General features: G+C 36.9%; 1 protein-coding gene and 1 pseudogene across 2 annotated transcripts in view; both read left to right on the top strand.

Annotated features, from left to right (window-relative positions):
* The window catches only part of LOC110092955 (DNA repair protein RAD51 homolog), a 16,454-nt gene extending 6,360 nt beyond the window's left edge, over window positions 1-10,094 (top strand). The window contains exons 2-9 of one of the 2 annotated variants that reach the window (XM_020817671.2): window positions 937-1,103; window positions 1,230-1,340; window positions 1,462-1,553; window positions 7,529-7,623; window positions 7,708-7,821; window positions 8,875-9,004; window positions 9,359-9,480; window positions 9,586-10,094. In XM_020817671.2, the coding sequence (XP_020673330.1) occupies window positions 937-1,103; window positions 1,230-1,340; window positions 1,462-1,553; window positions 7,529-7,623; window positions 7,708-7,821; window positions 8,875-9,004; window positions 9,359-9,480; window positions 9,586-9,709 (955 nt within the window). In that variant the 3' untranslated portion in view covers window positions 9,710-10,094. The remainder of the gene's footprint in view (window positions 1-936; window positions 1,104-1,229; window positions 1,341-1,461; window positions 1,554-7,528; window positions 7,624-7,707; window positions 7,822-8,874; window positions 9,005-9,358; window positions 9,481-9,585) is intronic. The other variant, XM_020817670.2, reaches the window with a different exon arrangement.
* Window positions 10,095-15,296: 5,202 nt separating this feature from the next.
* On the top strand, window positions 15,297-21,313 carry LOC110092968 (annotated as a pseudogene).
* The last annotated feature ends 1,589 nt before the right edge of the window (window positions 21,314-22,902 follow it).

Below are 22,902 nucleotides of genomic sequence, written 5' to 3'. Positions count from 1 at the left end.
AAACCCTAGCAAAATCAACTATTTAATGCATACAAATCAAAAGGAATTCCCTAAACAGTCCCTACATTCAAATTTCTCTCTGAAACCCCCAAAAAATTCTTCCTAAAACGCTCTGTTTGAGCTGTCGGCCCGCCCGATCTCCGCAGGAGGCGGAGATCCCTCCTGTTCGCGCCCGTGAACCGGTCCCGCCTGGACCGGCTGGACCGGTCTAACAGTTTCATTTCATTAGAGAGATTATTGCTGGTGGCACAATTTAGTTGCTGAAAGTTCATAAGGAAGAAAATTCTTCTGACATAATAACTAAAATAATTACTATTGATAAGTTTAAAGTTTAAACAAACTTGATCAGAGTTGTGCGTATGGAAGATTATAGCTTATAAAAACTGTTGCTATTGTGCAAAGGTAGAGATTACTGGTGCTGATGTGGCACAATCAAGTTTCATCATTGGTTCACAGTATTTAAGTTACGAGTAATTACCAGTAGTCCTTTTTCAAATTCTTAAAATAGAAGAAATGTTTATTTTTTTGCATAAGAGAGTTTCATTAAGTTCTTTGTGATTTGAGAGCTAGGGAAAATTCTGAGAAAAGGCTGATTCTTCGTGTAAGAAAGATATCAATCTGTGTATATTGACTGTTGAAGATTTTTAATTTACATAAATATGTTGTGGAAAGTGCTCCTGTTATGATGGCCATAGGAAATTGAAATTCGCTGAAAATATTTCATTTCCAAACTTGCGTTGTTGTAATAGTATTTGAGATGATTGTTATAGATGAGATATTTTAAGGTCGAACCTGAGAGCAATGATTAAAGTTACCTTTATTGTAATTTGGCAGAATCAAGTAAACATCCTTTATAGAATGTAGGAGTAACATTGCATGCATACATCCTTCATTTATCCTGGAGTAATAAGAGCTTGACTTGCCTTTTTATTCTAGCTCAACTATTTTCTTGTACAAGGTATCTGGGATAGCTGCAATTGACATTAAAAAGCTCAGAGATGCTGGTCTCTGCACGGTGGAAGCTATTGCATATTCACCAAGGAAAGAACTCTTGCAAATTAAAGGAATTAGTGAGGCAAAAGTTGATAAAATTATTGAAGCAGGTAAGCCATACCTTTCAGTGCTCATATTTTCTTGTGAGCTTCCATCTGATATAGATATAATAATATTCTTATACTTATTATTTATGATCTACTTTTTAAAATTGGGCATTTAAATTTTGCTGTCAGCTTCAAAGCTTGTTCCTTTAGGATTCACAAGTGCTAGCCAGCTTCATGCTCAGCGGCTTGAAATCATTCAAATCACATCTGGGTCAAAGGAACTTGATAAGATATTGGATGGTAATTGGGCTGTTTAGATATGTTTATATTCATTTTGTAGATAGTTTTAATGTGCCGCTCTACTTCTTTTAGTAGATGCAATATTTTACTTTTTTACTTTATAGGGTTAAAATTTGTGCAGGTGGGATTGAAACCGGCTCGATCACCGAGTTATATGGTGAATTTCGCTGTGGAAAGACTCAGCTATGTCATACTCTTTGTGTAACTTGTCAGGTATCATCTTAAATACTTGATACAGATTATAATGGTTCATTTCTACGATTTTTTATTTCAATCTTATTTATTTTTCGAAATTTGCTTTAAGAATAAGTGCAATGCATGTAAAATTAATTAAATTTATATTGCACTCTCCTTAAAATAAATTAAATGATTTAGAGTTGTTGCGGGCTAGAATATATGCGGCGGTAGAGAAATATAAAATTAATGTCTTAGCGTTGTACGAAAATCCGGCACGCAATCAGATAAGACAGAGTGTGTAGCATTCACATGAGACACCAATATTTTTACGTGGAAAACCCCTAAAAAGGGGGAAAAACCACGGGGCCTAGCCCAGTTTGAATGAATTCACTAGTATTGCAGTTGATTACAAATGAGGTCCTTCCTTGGGAGAAGGCCTTATCTTGATGTACATCTTATAGAGTACATTACATTATGAGAATACAAAGAATCACTATTGACGTGTTCGTTTGGTCGGGAGGACCATAGTCTGGTGACGGAGGTCAAAAAGGCTGTAGCCTGCGGACGACATAAGTTAGGAGGACCATAGTCGGCTGGCGACGGAGGTCGGAAGGACCGTTGTCTTGCGATGGAGGCTGGAAGGACTGTGTCTGACGATGAAGGTCAGAAGGATGGCATAGAAGTCCAACAATGGAAAGAAATCCATCTTCTGATATACGTCCAGCGAAAGTCCGATAACCGGTAGAAGTCCGGCGTCGGGTAGAAACTTGGCGAAGAGTGAAGGTCCGACGTCTGGTAGAAGTCCGACGTCTGTTGGTGTCCGTGGAGAACTCCGGCATCACTTAGGCGAAGTTTCGGCATCATGAGAGAACTCTGTCGTTAATTGGAAAGAATTTCAGCATCCCGTGGAAGTTGGGCATAATTCTAGCATCCCGTGGAAGTCGGGCAGAATTCTGGCGTCATTTGGAGTTCGTGCGGAATTCCGGCGGTGGTCGAGGAGGAGCTGATTCTCCTCCTTCTCTTCTTCTTCTCTTCTTCTTGCTTGAGTCCCATCTTATGAGGAATAAGGGCTCTATTTATAGTTTTTCTGAAGTGGCGTGGCTTGTAAATATGTGTGAGATCAGGGGCAAATAGGGATCATGATGACGTATCAGTTGCCCCCCTATTTTCGGACGTCGAAGCTTCAGGAGTCCAAAAATATATGCTTCGATAATTTGTATTGGTCGAAATGCAAAAATTGTGTTCCGAACATTAAGTATTTTCCCAAATATGATCATAGAGGCCTCGTTGAGCTCCAAAAGTTGCATAATTGAGTTCAGAATGTCAAAAAACGTGTCCGGGGACCCCAAAAATGTCGGATTTGGACCGTCCTAGTCGAAAATTGGGCCCGAACATGAGTAGGCGGCCGAATCGGCAGGCCGACCGGCCGGCCGCCGCCTGTCGACCTCTTCCACACCCGAGACGCGACCCTCGCGGTTCTGCGGCTAACTGCCGCGGTTTTGGCCGGCGGTTAGCCATTTTAAAAATTTTTTAAATGGTGGGGCCCACAAAAATTGTAAAAAATCTGAAAAAATTAAAAAAATTCAACAAATTCCAGAAAATTCCGATTTTTTTTTGAAAATTCAGTAACTTCTAGAAATTTCTCTCTTCCTCCAAAAAACTATAAATAGTCCACTAAGGCCCTTAATAAAATTACCTATTCTCTTCTTCTCCCTCTGGCTCTCTGACAGTTGAGGCTTTTCGCTGTTTTTGAGTGGAAAACTTTCCCTACTCAATCTAGTGCCCCTCTTCTTGCGCAGAAGTTGGAGATATCTTCTTTTCTTCTTTCTTCTCCCCTCTGACTTTCTGACAGTTGAGACATTCCGCTATTTTTGAGTGGGAAACTTTCTCTACTCACTTCAGCGCCTCTCTTCTTGTGTAGAGGTTGGAGATCTCTTCTTTTCTTCTTTTTTTCCCTCTCTGCTTTCTGACAGTCGAGGTTTTCCGCTGTTTTTGAGTAGGTGATTTTCCCTACTCGACTCAGCGCCCCTCCTCTCGTACAGAAGTTGGAGACTTTCTCCTCCTTTTCTTTCTTTCTCCCTCATTCTAACTTTCTTGCAGTTGAGGCATTCCCCTGTTTGTTGTAGGCGGTATTCCCTATTAAAATTCAGGGCCCCTCTCCATGTGTAGAAGTTAGAATTTTTGCAGTTGTTCCTTTTCTTCTTCTCTAATCTTTTACTTACATTAGAGGCATTCCATTGTCCGAGAAAGGTGGCATTTCTCTATCAAGCTTCAGTGCCCCTCTTTTGTGTAGAAAGAGAATTTTTTCCTCTTTGTTCTTCGCTTGTGCTTTTCTTCTTGCATTGGAGACATTTCACTTTCGGAGATAGGCGGCATTCCCCTATTAAGCTCCAGTGCCCCTCATTTGTGCAGAAGAAGTTACGATGAGAAGCTATCTTCTTAATAGATAACCCTTGATAGAAGAGGATCAATTGCTGCTTGTACGCGAGGATGATTTGACGGTAAAAGTGTCCAGGAGGAGAACTAGAAGTGACGAGTAGACTGGGAGAATTTCGATGCTGTTCGAGAAGAAGTTCATCGTCGATAGATGACCAAATTAAAGTTCGTTAGCAGTCAACGATATAGTGGAGAGTTGAGGGAGGGAGTTCGAAGATGCATTGCAAGTAACAATCGAGCGACAATCCAATGATGACTAAAGTAAAGGACTGCCGACAAATATTAGACGAATGTCCGATGATGGCAAGTGTACAGTCGTATTTTGCTAAGGCAATATGTATCCATGTTGAAAAGCGCGGACATCAGATATCCTTTTCTTTGAAGAAGAAGTTGTATGAGATGCTTAAATGTGCAGCAGAGAAGAAGTCACTAAATCCACTAAGGATATTTGATTGTTTTGAAGTTGTCTGTTATTCAATGATTCTAACTTGTACGAATAATGCCAATGTGTTTTTTTCCTTTCAACTTCTAGTGAGAAGAAATGTATATATGAATATATATATCTATGTAACTCCATTGATACTGAATAAGGAGTTGAGAACTTGTCCTTCGGAGCATTCTGAATTGTGATTGCATCTTTAAGGCATGCTTTGATATATTGCCCCCCATATTTTTGTGAGTGTATTTTAGACTACTAAGGTCTTTATATGAGGGATGATTTTATCAATCACCCGCTTTCATGGAATCTTTATAGAGATAATGTTGTTCACTTAGAGCACTGCTCGACCACTATGAAAGAGGTCGAGAGAATCCACCAATGACGTGAGACCTATACGAGATTATATGTCAGAGCCCTGCTCGATAACGTTAACCTATACGGAAGAGGTCGAGAGAATCCACCAAGGATGTGAGACCTATCCGAGGTTGTATGTCGGAGCCTCTGCTCGACGACTTTAACCTGTATGGAAGAGGTCGAGAGAATCCACCAAGAATGTGTGACCTATCCGAGATTGTATGTCGGAGCCTTTGATCGTCGACGTTAACTTGTATGGAAGAGGTCGAGAGAATCCACCAAGGATGTAAGACCTATCCGAGATTGTATGTCGGAGTCTTGCTCAACGACGTTAACCTGTGTGGAAGAGGTCGAGAGAATCCACCAAGGATGTGAGACAAAAAAGAGGTTGTATGTCGGAGCCTTTGCTCGATGACGTTAACCTGTGTGAAAGAGGTCGAGAGAATCCACCAAGGATGTGAGACCTATCCGAGGTTGTATGTCGGAGACTTTGCTCGACGACGTTAACCTGTGTGGAAGAGGCGAATCAGATCCTCCTGGGATCGATTTTACCTTGATTGGGAGGGGGCGAGTGTCGCGTGTATCCCGAATCAAAGGTAAAGAATGGTCTATCTTTAGACCATTATTATCTTTTTAAGGTCGAGATTAAGACCTTTCCCAAGGAGTAGAAGTCCAGCAAGGGACTGTATAAAGCTTGTAATTGATTGGAAGTATCATTGCTATCACTAGGATTTTCCTGAAATATCATCTTGATATAGAAAGCATCGGAGGATCTATTTGACCAGAATTGAGGTCAAAGTTGCCCCCAAGTCCACATCTGATGCAACAATGACTGATGTCAGAAAGTTGATAAGAGTGATATTTTGAGATTAGAGCAAAAGTTGCCCCCCCAGTCGGGAACCATGTTCCCACAAACGGCGCCAAACTGTTGCGGGCTAGAATATATGTGGCGGTAAAGAGATATAAAATTAATGTCTTAGCGTTGTACGAAAATCCGACACGCAATCAGTAAGAGAGAGTGTGCAGTATTCACATGAGACACCAATATTTTTACGTGGAAAACCCCTAAAAAGGGGGAAAAACCACGGGGCCTAGCCCAGTTTGAATGAATCCACTAATATTGCAATTGATTACAAATGAGACACTTCCTTGGGAGAATGCCTTATCTTGATGTACATCTTATATAGTACATTACATTATGAGAATACAAAGAATCACTATTGACGTGTTCGTTTGGTTGGGAGGACCATAGTCTGGTGACGGAGGTTAGAAAGGCTGTAGCCTGCGGACGACATAAGTCAGGAGGACCGTAGTCGGCTGGCGACGGAGGTCAGAAAGACCGTTGTCTTGCGACGGAGGCTGGAAAGACTGTGTCTAACGATGAAGGTCAGAAGGATGGCGTAGAAGTCCAACAATGGAAAGAAATCCATCTTCGGATATACGTCCAGCGAAAGTCCGATAATCGGTAGAAGTCCGGCGTCGGGTAGAAACTTGGCGAAGAGTGAAGGTCCGATGTCGGGTAGAAGTCCGACGTCCGTTGGTGGCCGAGGAGAACTCTGGCATCACTTAGGCGAAGTTTCGGCGTCAGGAGAGAACTCTGTCGTTAATTGGAAAGAATTTCAGCATCGCGTGGAAGTTGGGCAGAATTCTAGCGTCCCGTGGAAGTCAGGCAGAATTCTGGCGTCATTTAGAGTTCGGGCAGAACTCCGGCGGTTGTCGAGGAGGAGCTGATTCTCCTCGTTCTCTTCTTCTTGCTTGAGTCCCCTTTTATGAGGAATGAGGGCTCTATTTATAATTTTTTTGGAGTGGCGTGGCTTGTAAATAGGTGTGAGATCAGTGGCAAATAGAGAGTGGTCGAATGGACGGCTAATATTGAATCCTTTGATCGTGCACTGTTCGTTGAACATTTGAAGGCCTTAGTGATGTCGGAATTCGGCGATCTTGGGCTTGTTGGATTCGTCTCGTCAAGCCACTCGATTCGACTATAAGCTTGTTAAAATCGGAGACCGTTTGGTAACTCAAATTGTGGTACGAGCTTTCCAACGGCACTTTGGGTGCTTGATTTCGGCTCATTTGGGCTCGGAATGAGTTGAATTTGGTGTTGTTGGGTTCGTATTTCTGAGACGCTCAGTTTAACTATAAGCTCGCTGAAATCGGAGTTCAGGTGCTTCCAGATTTAATTTTTGAAGTTCCCGGGTTGGTTTTTGCCTCGAGATTCATGCCCGATCAAGATAATTTCATGATGACGTATCAAGAGTTCTACCCCGATCAAAGATTTGATCAAGATATCTTCATACAAAATTTTTCCTTCATTGCTAGCACAAGTTATTTTGATGTTTTTGTCCTAATTGTTTTGGTTCGGTCCACACTTTTTGGATGAATACTATAAATATGATTCAATAAAGTTGGCACTTTGTAATTCATGTTTTCATTCTATACTGCCAATCAACTTTTTAGGCTTCATTTGGGACTGTTTTTTCACTACTTTTTAAAACAGCTTTTCAGTATAAAAATTAAAATATTTGTACTAGAAAGCTGTTTTAAGAAGCAGCAAGAAAGTCGTCCCAAACAAAGCCTTAATTTTTTGAATTATCGCTCGATCCTATTTACTGTCATGCATGCGTGCTGTTCTATCTAGTCTAGCATATAGTAAAATTATTTTATTTGTGTTGTCCATTTTAGAACTTATTGTTTTACCACTTGGATCATGATTATATTTACCGGAAATATTTGCTCCATGTATGTTTCTAAAAAGTGTTCCTGTTGTTTTATGTAATCTTAGCTTCCATTGGATCAAGGTGGTGGTGAAGGTAAGGCTATGTATATTGATGCAGAGGGCACATTCAGGCCACAAAGACTCCTTGATATTGCTGACAGGTGTTAGTAATTCGCACCAAAATAATTTATACACTTTAATAAAACCCTTTTTGTTGAATTCATGAAAATATCATTTGTTTACAGGTTTGGATTGAACGGTGCTGATGTTCTGGAAAATGTAGCCTATGCTAGAGCGTATAATACTGATCATCAGTCAAGGCTCTTGCTGGAAGCAGCTTCAATGATGGTTGAAACCAGGCATGTTTATTTAAACTTCCTAAGGCTTTGTTAAAATTCTGTATTTTTGATCTTCGATGGGCAAGTGAGACCTCATTTATTGTACAAAGATATATTTTTCTCAATGGTAGTTCTATGAAGAAATTGCTAGGTCTGTTTACAACCCTTGGACGCTTCCCTGCTACGTTCAAATGGGCTCAACTATAATTTGGTTTATAACAAATAAAATCCACAAGCTTATAATCAATTTTGTAACCTTTTGAAGTAGAAATTTGATCCAAATAAGCCATGAGAGCAAATGTTTATAACCATTTAGCAAATATTACTAAGAATCAATATAGTTACCGGACTCCAAAATTCAAGTTTAACAATCCTGCTTAACGCTATGCCCCTGGAGTGCTTGATAAGGAACGAATGAACCAGAGCATAGTAATGTATCTTGCCATGACTACAAGAACCTAGGAATAAAGGTAACAAAGTTGTATGCATTAATAACCCGTATGTGCAAAAAGGTGCATATTTAAGTGATACTTCATAGTTATTGCCACTCAAAAAGGAAGTCCAACCAGAAGTTAGATAATGTTCAATGCAGCTTCATCAAGGGTTGGTTAAATGAGTAAAAATGTCAAAGTGTTTACCCTCCCTGAATTAAAAAAAAGAGATGATAGGTAATTTAAATGTTGCATAAATTTTGATGTGTACACTTCATATGGGATTCGACCTATAATAATGTAGCGCTTTTATTTTTTGACCACCCTATCGCCTTTGTTTGACCAACTAAAGGCTCACAAGGGTTTGCATTTTTGTAAAACCCTCCTAGATATGGACCTAATATATTTGCACAATGACCTAACTCATACCTTAAATTGCATTTTTGTAAAACCCTCCTAGATATGGACCTAATATCATTAAGTTTCCTCGATGCCTTTGAGATTCCTTCTACAAAAAAAAACTGTTTTTATTTAACTAATGCTCTTGTATCAGCACCATTCTCTTTATAATGATTTGAATGTCTTTTAAAAAAAGGTTTGCGATGGCTTTATATGATCTGCTGGGAACTCGATTCCTTTGTAGGTTTGCCCTGATGGTAGTGGACAGTGCTACAGCTCTTTACAGGACAGATTTCTCCGGAAGGGGAGAATTATCTGCAAGGCAGATGCACTTGGCAAAGTTCCTCAGGAGCCTTCAAAAGATAGCAGATGAGGTAGTCTAGACCAAAATGCTATCTTCGTTTGATGAAACCTCTTGCCGTTCATATGCAACTAATTTCATTCTAACTTTAAACTGATTTTGAACATTAATTTCATTTTCAATCTACTTCTTGCTTGGGGTGCTTTTGTTTCTGTTTTATTACTTTTTTTTTTTTCCTTCAGTTCTTTATTCCTCCATCCTTTCATCAACCAGAACCTCTGGTGTTGAATGCTGGAATAATGAACTTTGCATGCGCTTCTTCTTGTAAAGCAATTTTTAGGATTCACTACTGTCAAAAATACATTTTAAAGTTTTGAATTTACAGACTCCTATTGATTCATTGCTATCACTTTAATTCTTGATTCAGTTTGGCGTTGCTGTGGTCATCACCAATCAAGTTGTTGCACAAGTAGATGGATCAGCTCTCTTTGCAGGCCCACAGATAAAGCCTATTGGTGGAAATATAATGGCACATTCTTCTACGACAAGGTTAGAACTTTTTTTTTTAAAATATTTCTAAGTCTTACCCTTACCCCTGACACAAATATCTTCTATAGCTTGATATGTTTTTGTTGGATTTGGCTTTTGTTGCAGACTTGCTCTTCGCAAGGGAAGGGGAGAAGAACGCATTTGTAAGGTGATAAGTTCTCCATGCTTAGCTGAAGCTGAAGCACGATTCCAGATCTCTTCAGAAGGTGTTACAGATGTCAAGGACTGATCAGAATACCTCTATCTCCATTATCATGACACCGCAATTTGTGCAAGCATATCTATTCCGAGCCTGTTATCCGGTTGCTATAGCTTCTTCACGTACCTCCAATCTTTTCATCAGTTTTGAGAAAGCCTACAAAATCTAGAAGTTTGATTCCCACTCTTCTAAGGTTTTGTTTGGGACGGCTTTCTTCCTGCTTTTTAAAGCTGTTTTTTTTAGTATTAAGAAAGCCACTTTAAGAAGCAGGAAGAAAGCCGTCCCAAACGATGCCTAAATTGATGGGGAGAAGCAGCGGCGACCACATGTATTTTGATTTTTTCCAAGTGTTATCAAATTGCACTACCTGATTGTGACCTTTTTTTAAAATGGAATTTTCGTATCTTTATGATTAGCTATCACATTGTGTCATTGTTATTCTATACGTTGAATTCCTGCAGGAAGAAGATGGGAAATTACTAACTGAGAACTGTGGATGAAAGAGGGTGGGCATTTATTTAGTTTAATGGGTTTGTTGTTCGTAGAGAATGTCAGACTTTTGGACAACTGTGGGTTTGTAGGATGTACAATTTAATTCTCATATTTTCTTCAATTAGTGCTGGCTTGGTTTTGAGTGCGCTGTTGCTAGCTTAGCATTGTGTCAGTACTGCATTAATTTTGCAGAGTAAAGGCCCTCACCATATCAGAATACTACTACTGTTTCTTGGGACCAGTTTGATTACTTTCTCCCTGTTTTCCATGTTTCCTTGCCATTTATTCTTGAAAGATGTATTTTTTTTTAAAGGTTGGCAAATTATTAGGTGCGGAGTCCCGATGATATGGAGATTAATAAAAATATGTCAGGTCACTTCAAAAATATATCGTGTTTAGTATTGAGCTCGGTACTGATCCGATCCTGTGCTCAGTACCAAGAGTAGTCGAATGGTTCTCCAGTCCGATGTCCCTATAGAATAATTTCTTTGAAAGGTAAGAGTAAAATATGAATCACTTTGGTGTTTTTGAACACTTCTATGGTGCAATGATTGTTTGCAGGCTACTTGGGTGGCAATTATGAGGCAAAGGATGGCTATTTTTTTTTAGGAAAAAAAGATGACTATTTAAAGAACAAAATCTATGAGCTTTCTATCATGTCAACTCTTTGTTCTTTATTTGAATGTTGACAGAAGTAGGCTATTTGAAGGGATTTGATATAAAGGCTTTTGCTGTTCATGATATAATAAAAGATCTTATATTTTGAATTTCGGATGCCAAAAGTAGATCTGTTGGAAGACAAATTATAAGGACTATTATGGCTTTTGGGTAATAATTATGATTTATTCAATAGATTCTGTAATAATTATGATTTATAATTATGGTTTATTCAGTAAATTCTGCTTTTGGCATTTGAGCTACAGACCTGGGCTAATTACTTCAGCCGCATTTGGCTTCTCAGTTGATCGGTCTAATAACTGAGCTCTTGGACCTGATGGGTTCATCTTTGAATTTTTCAAGAACGCTTGGATTTTATTTGGGGGCCTTTGTTGCAAGGCTATAAAGTTCTTCTTTCAATCAGAATGTCTTTCTGCAAGGGCTAGAGCTACTGCTATTGTCTTAATTCCTAAACTTCGTCATGCTAAGAATGTGATGGATTTTAGATCAATATTTCTTTGCAATTCTTCTTAAAAAATCGTAGCTAAAATCATTTCAAATAGGCTATAGCTTATTTGAATAGCTTGATTTATCCTTCCCAATCTAGATTAATTTAGGATGGGAGCTCCACTGATGATATTATTATGAATTATGAAACGCTTAAGAAATTTAAAGTCAGGGCTGTTCCTAAATATTTATGTGTCAAGCTAAACATCTTCAATGCTTTTGACATCATCTCGAGGGAATTTGTTTTAAATAGACTTGAAAGAAAAGGTATTTCTTTGATTTTCATTTCTTGGATTAAAGTCTGCATCACTAAAGTTCATTTCTCTATATGCTTAAATGGTGGGTTTGATTGATTCTTCTCTTCTAGCTTGTGTCTTAAGCAGGGATGTCCAGTTTCCCATATTCTATTCTGTTTTGCTATGAATGTCCTTTCTTCTATATTACAGTTTGCCTCAACCTCTCATTGTCTTAACAGGATAAATATCAAGAACAGAAATTATACTCACTTGCTTTTTGCTGATGACTTGTTGATTTTTGATAAAGCCATCATGCAAAATGCCACTTCTCTCAATGAAATTCTTGTTGAATTCTCTTCCTATTATGAGTTAAAAATCAACAATGCTAAAAGCTCTATCATGATATGTCCACAACAATCCCCTTTAATTGTGGAGATATTTAATGCTCTCAATGTTCCCTTGGACTTCCCATCTCCCACAAAAAGCTTTGTATATTTGATTTCAATCTTCTTACTAACAAAATTGCTTCTCTTCTCTCGGATTGGAAGGCAAAGTTTTTTTTTTTTGCAGGTACTTTAAAATTTGTGAGTTTCATAATTTTGAATTCCATTTCCTATTGAATTAGATGCTCAATTTTATCAAAATCTTGTTCCAAATATATTGACAAATTGACAACTAAAATTATTTATCATGCACACATCTCAAATAAAAAAAAGAATATAATTTCTTGAAATTGCAAATTTTCTATTTAGACTCAACATTTTTTCCAAGTTTTTCATCTATTTGAAGAGTTTAATTATGAACATTAGGCTAAAAAATACTTCAATTTTTTTTTTAATATTGGCTAGCTTTATATATTTTAAATAATTTTAAATAATATATTTGTTGCGCGCGAGAATATACGCGGCGGTAGAGTTTGTAAATTTGCGTCCTAGCGTTGCACGAGTATTTCACACACAAACAGAAAAGAGAAAGTGAACACCAAGGTTTTTACGTGGAAAACCCCAAAAGGGAAAAAACAATGGGGCCTCGCCCAGTTGTAAAGTTTCACTAGTGATTTTGTAGATTACAAATGACGGATTCGTCCCACAAATTGAGATAATCCGAATACAATTTGTTTCTCCCAAGGAGTTTACAAAATTCTTGCGAACATTCCTGGCGTTTTTTTTTGAAAATCCGACAGAGTTCCGGCGTCTTCAGCGACAGGAAGAGCTCCGGCGGCGGTGTCGAGGAAGGTGAGGAATCTCTATTCCCCTTTCTCCTTCTCCTTCTTCTTCTTCCTTCTCTCTCCACTTGAGTCCCTTTGGTGTAGAATGAGGGCTCTATTTATAATTTTCCTGGAGTGGCATAGCCCGTAAATAGGCGTGAGATCAAGGGCGAATTAGGAGTGGTTTGAATGGAGCGGCCGAATATCGAATCCTTTGATCATGTACAGTTCGTTGGACATTTGAAGGCCTTAATTGATGTCGGAATTCGATGATCTTGGCTCGTTGGATTCGTCTCGTCGAGCCGTTCGATTCGAGTATAAGCTCGTTAAAATCCGAGACCGTTTGGTAACTCAAATTGCGGTTTGAACTTTCCAACAGTGCTTTGAATCCTTGATTCGGACTCATTTGGGCTCGGATTGGGTTAATCTTGGTGTCGTTGGGTTCGTATTTCCGAGACGCTCAGTTTGACTGTAAGCTCGCTGAAATCGGAGTTCATATGCTCCCGAAATTAATTTTTGAAATTTCCAACTAACTTTTGCCTCGAGATTCGTGCCCGATCAAGATGATTTTTTGATGCCGTATCAATATTTAACTACTTATTTTAGAATTTAAGATTATGATATATTTTTTTAAATTTTATGAATGCTGGAATTGAGTAATATTTCAGCAGTAAGGTTTATAAAGCTTTATCTGTCTTAATAGCAGAATGAAGATTTCTTCGCCTGGCTCTGGCTGTTATCCACGACAAGATGTGCGGCCACGATGGAGTCAAAAGAGAATTAATCTGGTCAAACAACCGAGCACAAAAACCCATAATTTTCTGACTGAGGTAACCTTACCTTGCCAAGTGGCAGCATCCTGGCCGCTTCTTCAATTTTAGGAACATAAGTTCTCATGGGATCGTTGCATATAAAATTATATCTATATATCTACTTATACAATACAAATGCAGCTCATCTTAGGTTTCATTTGATTATGTGCAGATTTAGGATGCAAAATATTATTTGAAGATTAATCATAATGCTCCATATCAGCGATATCGTGCAATACCGAGCAGTACTAAGATGTGGTACCGAGTGAAGGGGTGACATGACACATTCTTGTTGATTTCCAGACAGCGTTCGGCGTCCGCACAGAATAATTAATCTATCTTAGATTTCATTTGGGATGACTTTTTTATTGAATCTTAAAGCTGCTTTTTTAGTAAGTTTTCTTACTAAAAAACTGCTTTAAGAAGCAATAAAAAAGTTGTCTCAAACTAAACTGTTGGAAGTTTTTGCGATCAACTATGATTTCATTTGACATGGGTTTTTAATTGCTTTTTAAAGTGATTTTTTAGTTAAAAAATTAAAATTTTGTACTACAAAATTATTTTAAGAAGCAATAAGAAAGCTGTCACAAACGAGTCTTAAGAGATTTTGAATTTGAAGCTTACTTATATATAATACATTTCCTCTGTATTGAAGCTCGTTTATATAAAAATATTTTTCAAATATCTGATACACAACAATGCATAATAATATATAATTTAAAGAACAAAAGTAAGTCTTCTTATTCCAATGTAATCAAATATAATTTAATATTTATTAAATTTATTTTGAGATTAATATAATGTAATAGTTAATTGATTAATGATGGCTAATTGTTCTGCCTTATCCTAATCCAACTTTTTTCTTAACTTAAATAATAATTTATAGTCAAAAGTTTGTCTTTTTAATGTTCTATATATCTAAAACATGTTGCAAAATAAAAATCATGAAAATCATAAATTTCATAATTTTAATATTGAGATATGAGCAAATTAACGCTTAAATTCATTCGAAGTTAAAAAAATAGAAAAAAAAAAAACTGAAGATTGTGTGACATTACCATTCATGGGAGGATCATAGTATAGAAAGATTCGTTAAAAATTTAAAATTTTCATTTGCAGCGCTGGTTTTCCGATCACTTTCAAAGCTGCCTTTTCAATTTCTTGCCTTTCAGTCCTATATCACCTTTCTCCTGTTCTTCATCAACTCAGAGAGAGAGAGAGAGATGCCATATCCATCAACCTTCCAAGGGTCCTTTCTCTTTGCATTCCACAAAAGGATATTCCCAGTATAACATCCAAGTCAAGGTCAGTTGGTCACAAATCAGCTCTGCTTCCTCTCGTGAAGCCTGCCAATTTCTCAGGGAGAAATTAAAGAGCTGGAAGGAGAGTGGGAAGATAAACTAGTTCTTTTACTATAAGCGGATGTGTAATCCAAGAAACCATGGAGAAGAGGCTAGGGATTCTTCGAGCTCCAACTCAGTAATCTTTCAAGCCTATCTCCTATGGTTGTCAAATACCCTATATATCTGCAAGAGTCTGTTCTCCAAGTCACAAAGAGGTCGAAAGTTCTCTCTTTTCCTCGCCTGTTGATTGCTTTTCATTAATATCACTTCATTTACCTCAGGTTTTTTTTTCTTTTCTTTCGGCTTTTAGAAATCAGCATTAGGTGCTGATTGAAGCTTCAAATACGCAGCATTGGGAACTGATTTTCAGAAGTTTTCAATTATCCATTGTGCAAGAAAAACTTAAGGGAGACTTTCAGACTTTGTCAAAACATTTTCAGTAATGAATGTGAAGGGAAGCAATATCAAAAGGTGCCTCCTTGAGCCCTCTGGTCAGAGAAGGAAGGAAGGACTGAGCTCTCCAGGCTTGCAGAAGAGACTGGAAACTCCTTCAACTCCTGGAAGACCAGTCTTCAAGTTTAGTGTTGGAAATTTCTCAAGGAAAAGCATTCCTTCAAAGTGGGAAGATGCGGAGAAATGGTTAATGAGTAGTTCGTGCCATGAATCACCAGCACATGAGAGCAAACTTTCTGAAATGACAAAGCTTTCCAGGCAACATTTAGCTCTTCAGCGTAAAGCTGACGCTTTTGAGTCTTTTGAAGAGAAGCTCAGGATTAGTGAAGCCATAGTCAACAAGGCTCCAGTTTCAGGAGTTGATGGCCCTGGTGTAGGTCTCGTCTCTAATGAAGATTTTCATGGCTTCTCATCGGAAATTCTTCTCAAAGGTTGGAATTTCTTAAAAGTTTGCCCTTTGCTTACTAAAGAAGGTTTATCCATCTTTCTTCTGTTATATAGTCTCATTAACAATTGAAATAATGAATAATTTGCACACTCATATTCAAGTGAGTTAGGTTAATGAAGTCATAATGAGGACTTGAACATGGTCCAAGAAGCCATTAATTGTGAACTGATTTTAATTACTTGCAACTTAGAATTCGTCCATTATAAAGTTGGTCAAAGCCTCTTGTTGCCCAAAAGTTTGTCTCAGACAAGTCGCCTAAGAGTTATTTCTAATTTAGTACTTAATACCATGTTGTTGAACTTGTCTTAGAGGCCTATGAAGTCATCCAATAACCAAGATTATTCTCCCATGGAACTCTTAAACTCCCCTAAAGTAATTGACAGAACTGGTCGAGGGTACTCGCCCTCAATCCAGAACATGTATGTAGTTTTCATAATTGGAGCCAACATTAGTTATAACTGTCCCCCAAGGCCCCAAAACAACTTGCTAAAACAAGTTCAACCTATGCGCTTTCTTGTAATTGCGCTATGTTGTGAACTTTATATGTCCAACTTTAGACTTCGTTTGGGATGGGTTTCTTTCTGCTTCTTAAAACAGATTTTTAGTACAAAATTTTTTAATTTTGTATTAAAATGCTACTTTAAGAAGCAGAAAGAAAGCCGTCTCAAACGAAGTCTTAGTCCCAACCAATAAAATGTCTATTGTTAGACGCCCTTTGACCATATGAAATTTCAACAGAATTTTCTCAACAGGATTTTCTAAGTAATTTCTTTCTATAAATTGTTGTTTTTTCTGTTCATAGGGGTTCAATTAGATTCTTTGTAAACCAGTTCTCCAACAGATACATTGCAACCTACATTCTCTCTTTTTCTTGCACATACCTTTTTTTTTTTCTTGAGAATTTAGTGAACTCATTTCACCTCTATCTTTAACCACTGTATGTTTAATTCAGTTGTCTTCATCATCATCTATACCCATTTTTTTGAGTCTTGACATCCTACATTGATCTGGTGGTCTCAAGATTGACTCAAGAAAACAACCTTTATGTGACAAGGGGACAAGATCAGTAAATCATTCTCCACCCTGACCAACCTGTATGTAATAACGGGACAAGTTGAATAAATCTATATTTTCTCTGACACCATTGTTTGCTGGAGTTTTAATGCTGGAGGTATGCCTCTTTTGCTCCTGCATCAGTCTATCCTTTGTGTATGCCCATGGGTGGATCCGCATTAAGGCCGGGGGGGCAATTTGTCCCCCTCTATGTATTTTTTAGTCTTTATTATAACGTTTTTAGGCAATTCTCCTCCCCCCTAAAAGTTCTAAAATACTATGGTCTTTAGGCAATTTCTCCAACATAATTAAACACATTGTGTAGAGATGTTATTGTTAGGGAACGATAAACCAAATACAAAGAGAAATAGTAAAGAAATTCAAAAATATCATTACAACCAGAATTTGTTCCATAGGCAAACCCCCGTAAGGGTGCTGCCCTTTGACCATGCGACCTAACCGGTCAAATCGAACCCTGCCAGGAGGTGCTGCCCCTTGGACCCCCGACTTATTTGCGAAACGTACAACAATGAACAAATAGTGGTCGAGAGGCAACACACTCGAAACAAATTTTGGTTGTAAAGATATTTATATAAAAAAAAAACTCTACACTTTTATGTATAAGTTTGCCCCACGTGAAAATTAATTCCGGATCCACTCCTGTGTATGCCATTTATGATAACGTTTTATATGATTCAGGTCGGGAAAGTTTGTGCTCAAACCACTGGTTGGTAATGGTTACTGCTCTTATGTTGCAGTTTAAACAGTTCTAATGCAAATATAGCTAGACACTAACTTTTGTAATACGTGCAAGTGGTTTACATCTGCTTCTCTCATCCTCTCTTGGTTTATATATAGACAAATAAATAAAATACTGTTTGAAATTAACATATTTTGATGACTCAGTTATCTACTAGTTGCTTCTCTGTCATGAATACCCCTCTCATAATATATTGGTGCTGAAACGCATTGCAGATACATTCACAGATATAAAACAACCTGTTTTGTTGAATTTTCGATACTCGGACCAAGCTACTGAGGAATTTTTGTTGAGAGACTCTTATTGCAAAACAATGGAAAATTGTGCAACTGAAGAAGTTACTGAGGTTCATCGTCGAGATGTTGGGACCGAAATGACTCCTCTTGGAAGCTCTAAAAGTTCAAGATGCCACACTCCCATGAAGAGCTCTTCTCCAGCTAGGCACAATACTCCAGCTGACAGATCCGGGCCTTTGGTGGCTTCCAGCTCCAGAATTGATATTTCTGAGCTCAAGGATCGCCATTTTGCTAAGCTTGAGCTTAGTGCTCAGTATGATTCTTTAGTCTCTTATTGGGGATCAAGAGAAGAAGAGGAGGAAGAGGTATCAAAAAGTTTAAGACATTCTGAGGTGACTGATGGAAGGAAGAGCATTGCAGAACACAGATCTTCTTTCTGGGAAGATGATGAGAGGACCAAGAGCTGTATCAGGTGAGTTACTGAAATGAAATTTAGGTTTTGTTTGGGACGGCTTTTTTACTGCTTCTTAAAGCAGCTTTCTTGTACAAAAAAATAAATTTTGGTACTAAAAAGCTGCTTTAAGAAACAGTAAGAGAGCCGTCCCAAACAAAGCCTTAGTGATAACTTGTTGCTTTTATACATGATTAGTCATTTCTTGTTATGCAATTCTGGTACTTTACAGGTATCAAAGAGAAGAAGCAAAGATCCAGGCATGGGTGAATCTTCAAACAGCCAAGGCAGAAGCACAATCTAGAAAACTTGAGGTAATTTAAGTTCCTTCTATTTACATATCTATTTTTTTCAAAATTACATGTATTAATAATAGCTTATATTTCATTTTAATTTAAAAAATGTTATGGGAAAATATATCAAAATGTTTTTTTCTTTAACTTTCATAGAGAATTGATCAAAGACTAAGGCTAAGTTTGAGACAGTTTCTTTACTGCTTTCTAAAAAGTCTTTCAAGTACAAAAATTTTTTGAATTAGAAAATTTTGTACTAAAAAGTAGTTTTATAAAGCAACAAAAAAGTTATCCCAAACGAAGCCTAAATTTAGTGAAGATTATTCTCCCATGGAACCCTTTGATCTCATTGGTGATTTGGAAATTGTGTATCAGTCTCTACTTAAGATACTTAACATTAAAGTGATCCAAACTCCCTGGCAATCTAATTCCTTTGTTGGCTAGCACAAGTGGATGTCTCTTCAATGAAATATCAGGTCCAGTCCTTAATACTATTTTGTACATTAAGCCAACAACACATTCTCACCGCATGCCACTTGGCATGTGCAAATCACATTGCAAATTGTTTGGCTTCCATGGTTCTATTCTTTTATGTTTTTGGTTTGATAAACATAAGAGTTCAGAGTATGTATTATTTTTGGGAACGGGGGTATCTATCCGCTGCCACCTCAGCTTGTGAGGTGTTTGGCGGCATAATTAATCCCTCGGTTGACCTAGAAGAGACACCACTCTTACATAACCTCCTGACCCGCACTTATTGGGACCCACTTAAGAGACGGTGTCGTTCAGAGGATGTTCTTCAATGATCTGGCTTTTTTTTTTCTGCTATTATGGCAGAACTTGTTTCCTGTTCTACGATCATGTTCTCCTTATCACTATAAAATATTTTTGGTTTCAAATTTGAACTCTGAGAGAGAGAGAGAGAGAGCTTGTTTTCTTTTGTCCTTTGTAGCCCATCACACTCATCCATTCTGTCTTCAATATTTTGACTGTAGTCACACCTACTTCGTGTCCTGCCAAGCTTTTCATAACTTTACTAACCTGCTACCATTCTCTATGCTTAAGCATCATGTGGCGAATAAATATACTATAGTCTTTACATATAAGCACTTTCCTTGTTAAAAATAATAAGAGATTCTTCTCTGTCCAAGAAAATATATAAGAATAATACTAATAGATTGTAGGCAGCGATCTCTTAATTTTCTAAGTTACCCTACGTGAACCCTATCGCTTTACTTGTGATCAATTTGAAGCACTTCTCTGATTGTAATTTTCGAAGATTATAGAGGCCTGCCATCAATATTTAGATCAGTTGGTTGAGAATTTTGGTCCATCTAAGGCTTCGTTTGGGATGATTTTTTTATAGCTTCTTAAAGCAGCTTTCTAATACAAAAATTAAGTTTTTTTACTAGAAAGCTGCTTTAAGAAGCAATAAAAAAGACGTCTCAAACAAAGCGTAAGTGTTCGTGGCTTCGATGAATAGCATATATTATGCATGTAATTTATTTTTGATGTAATTTTGTTAAACATGATGATATATTAATCTTTTTTTTTGTGTGGAAAATTGAGAGCCATAGCTCAATATATAAAAAGTATGCTATAGGAGATAAATGAAAAGAGCTATCAAAAAATACAATTGAAGATGTAACTCAAACAGAAAAAGAAGAATCTACAAATAAATCAAATGAAAATGACAACATTAGATTATTCTAACCTATTAGAAACTTTTTTAGTCCTAGCATAGGTCATTTTATATCTTGCAAGCACATGCTAGTACCAATAGCTACCCTCTCCCTATAGTACCTAAGGTTAGGATTAGTTCCTTGAAAAAGCCAACTAATTTTAATGGTTCTTTATTAAAGATTTGTTTGGGCAGCTTTCTTAATGCTTTCTAAATAGTATTTTAGTTAAAAAATTTCTTAAATTAGAATTTTTTGTATTAAAAAGTTGTTTTAGAAAGCAATGAAAAAACTGTCTCAAACGAAGCTTAGTAGTGCTTCTTAAAGTTTCATTTAGGACGGTTTTCTTACTGCTTCTTAAAACAGTTTTTTTGTACATTTTTTTAAACTAATTTTTTTGGTACCAGAAAATTGCTTCAGAAAACAGAAAGAAAGCTGTTGGAGGATTGCTAATTTGTTATGTGCTTGATGTTATAACTACTCTGCATTGAAGCTTTCACCTACTGCCTTAAAAAAATTGATTTGGATATGTGTTTTTCCTCTTTGAGTCCTAAAAGAACTAAATTTCATATTCTCTTCAAGGTTTTATTCGAATGTTTTTGGTTTTGGCTTACTGTCATGCAGGTGAAGATTCAGAAGATGAGATCAAACTTAGAAGAGAAGCTGATGAACAGAATGGCCATTGTTCATCGGAAAGCTGAGGAGTGGAGAGCTTCTGCTCAGCTCCATCACTCACAGCAGATTTTAAAAGCTACAGATCAAGCTCAGAAGAAGAAAATCAAGCAAAGTTCCCATTTTTCTGAAAATCGTGCATCGTGTGGCTGTTTCTCTATGCAACAGTAAGCAGCTTTATTCTTCTCTGGCCCCCATTATGAGGAAGGAATCAGCAGTAGGCAGCTCTTTCTGTTCTGTATAGTTCTTATGCAGAATGGACCATTCGGTTCTTATTTTTTTTGGCTTGTTTGACTTGGCGAAAAAAAATGTGTAGAGGAAGAATCTTTTTTCTGAACATTGATCTGCTGTTGCCCACTGGTGAGAAGGACAATTTGAATTATTGTGTTTTCTTAATCTAGAATCTTCAACTTGGCAGCTATCAAGGAGGATGCAGACAAAGTTTAGAGTTTCAAAAAAAAAAAAAAAAAAAAAGTTTAAAAAAAAAAAAAAAAAAAAAATCTTTAAATTGAGGTTTAGTTTGGAATAACTTTGTTACTGTTATAGAGAAATCAAAATTTAAAAATAGTTATAGAAAATATTTTTCTAACATAAAAACTTTTAAAATAGCGAAATAACAGAGGTAAAATAAAAATTATAATTGTGATCTAAAAAGTAAGACAGGTACTCAAAAGAAACCTTAGGTTTACTATTAGGGTTTTTTTTTTTTCCAGTTTTGTACTACTTTAAGGAGAAGTTATTGTTGCGCGAGTAGGAGTAAACACCACAATGATCAAAACAAGTAAGAAAGTAAAATCAACGGAAAAATAAAGGACATCATAATTTACCGTGAAAAAAATTCAAAATAGAGAAAAAACTAAGGAGCCACACCACATTAAGAAATCCACTGTGAAAATTGGGAGGAATAAGTATATCTCTCTTCTCTCTTTCACTCTCTCCTTGTTTCTCTTCTCACATGCACAATTCTTAATGTCTAACCTACCAAAATACAAGAGAAAGCCAAATAAAATCACCCCAAAGGTCTCAACCCTTCAGAAAAATGAGATATAAAACCGTCCTGTCCGTCTCTCAGTTCTACGGTGCCAGTTTGAAGCGCTGCAGCGTTTGAACCTCTGTCTTCATCTGCTACAACGCTGTATCTATGCCATTGCGGCGCTCTGCTCATATTCAACACCGGGACGCTCAGAACACAATGCCAGGACACTTGAGTACATAGCGTCAGGGCGCTCGGGTACACCACGCCAGGGCATTGTACAAAAAAAAAAAAAATCGTGTGCAAATCACTCAAACCCATGCTGGGGTAAACCCCTCGCAGCCTCCAGTGAGCATGAAAAACTTGAGGTCCGAGGCAATATAACAACCTAATTGATCTAGACAATCAGATTTCACACATAATGGTTATTTAATAATAATAATAACAAATACAAATATTTTGGAGAAAATCAAAGCATTACCTGAAGAAATAGTTTCAATAGGATAGAAGCTCATGTATACATCTCAAACGTATGAAATAAAATGAGGAGCTACACCCAAATGGTCTCAAAAAGAAGGAAAAACATACAAAAGAAAGCCCAAACAAATATTAAAAAAAAAAAAAAATGCCCAAACAAATATGAGAAAGTTTAGAAGAACTACAAAGGATAGGAAAAACTCAAAATAAAATTTATATGTTTAAATAAAATTTATATGTTAAACATATAAATGAGAAAGTCTTAAGTGCAACACATATAAATCCCTCATTATATTATGATAAAATTAAAAATTACTTAATTTATTTTGATATTTTTTCTATATAAAATTTCCATACAAAACATTAATTTTAAAATAAAGTTAACAATTTTTAAATTTATTTTGATATGATATTCCCATATGATTTTCTTTTTTTAATTTTCAACAAAAGCAACCATCACATCAATTTGAAATA

The sequence above is a fragment of the Dendrobium catenatum genome, unplaced genomic scaffold, assembly GCF_001605985.2.
Source record: "Dendrobium catenatum unplaced genomic scaffold, ASM160598v2 original_scaffold_161204, whole genome shotgun sequence".
Taxonomy (NCBI): Eukaryota; Viridiplantae; Streptophyta; class Magnoliopsida; order Asparagales; family Orchidaceae; genus Dendrobium; species Dendrobium catenatum.
This window is presented reverse-complemented; position numbering and strand designations above follow the sequence as displayed.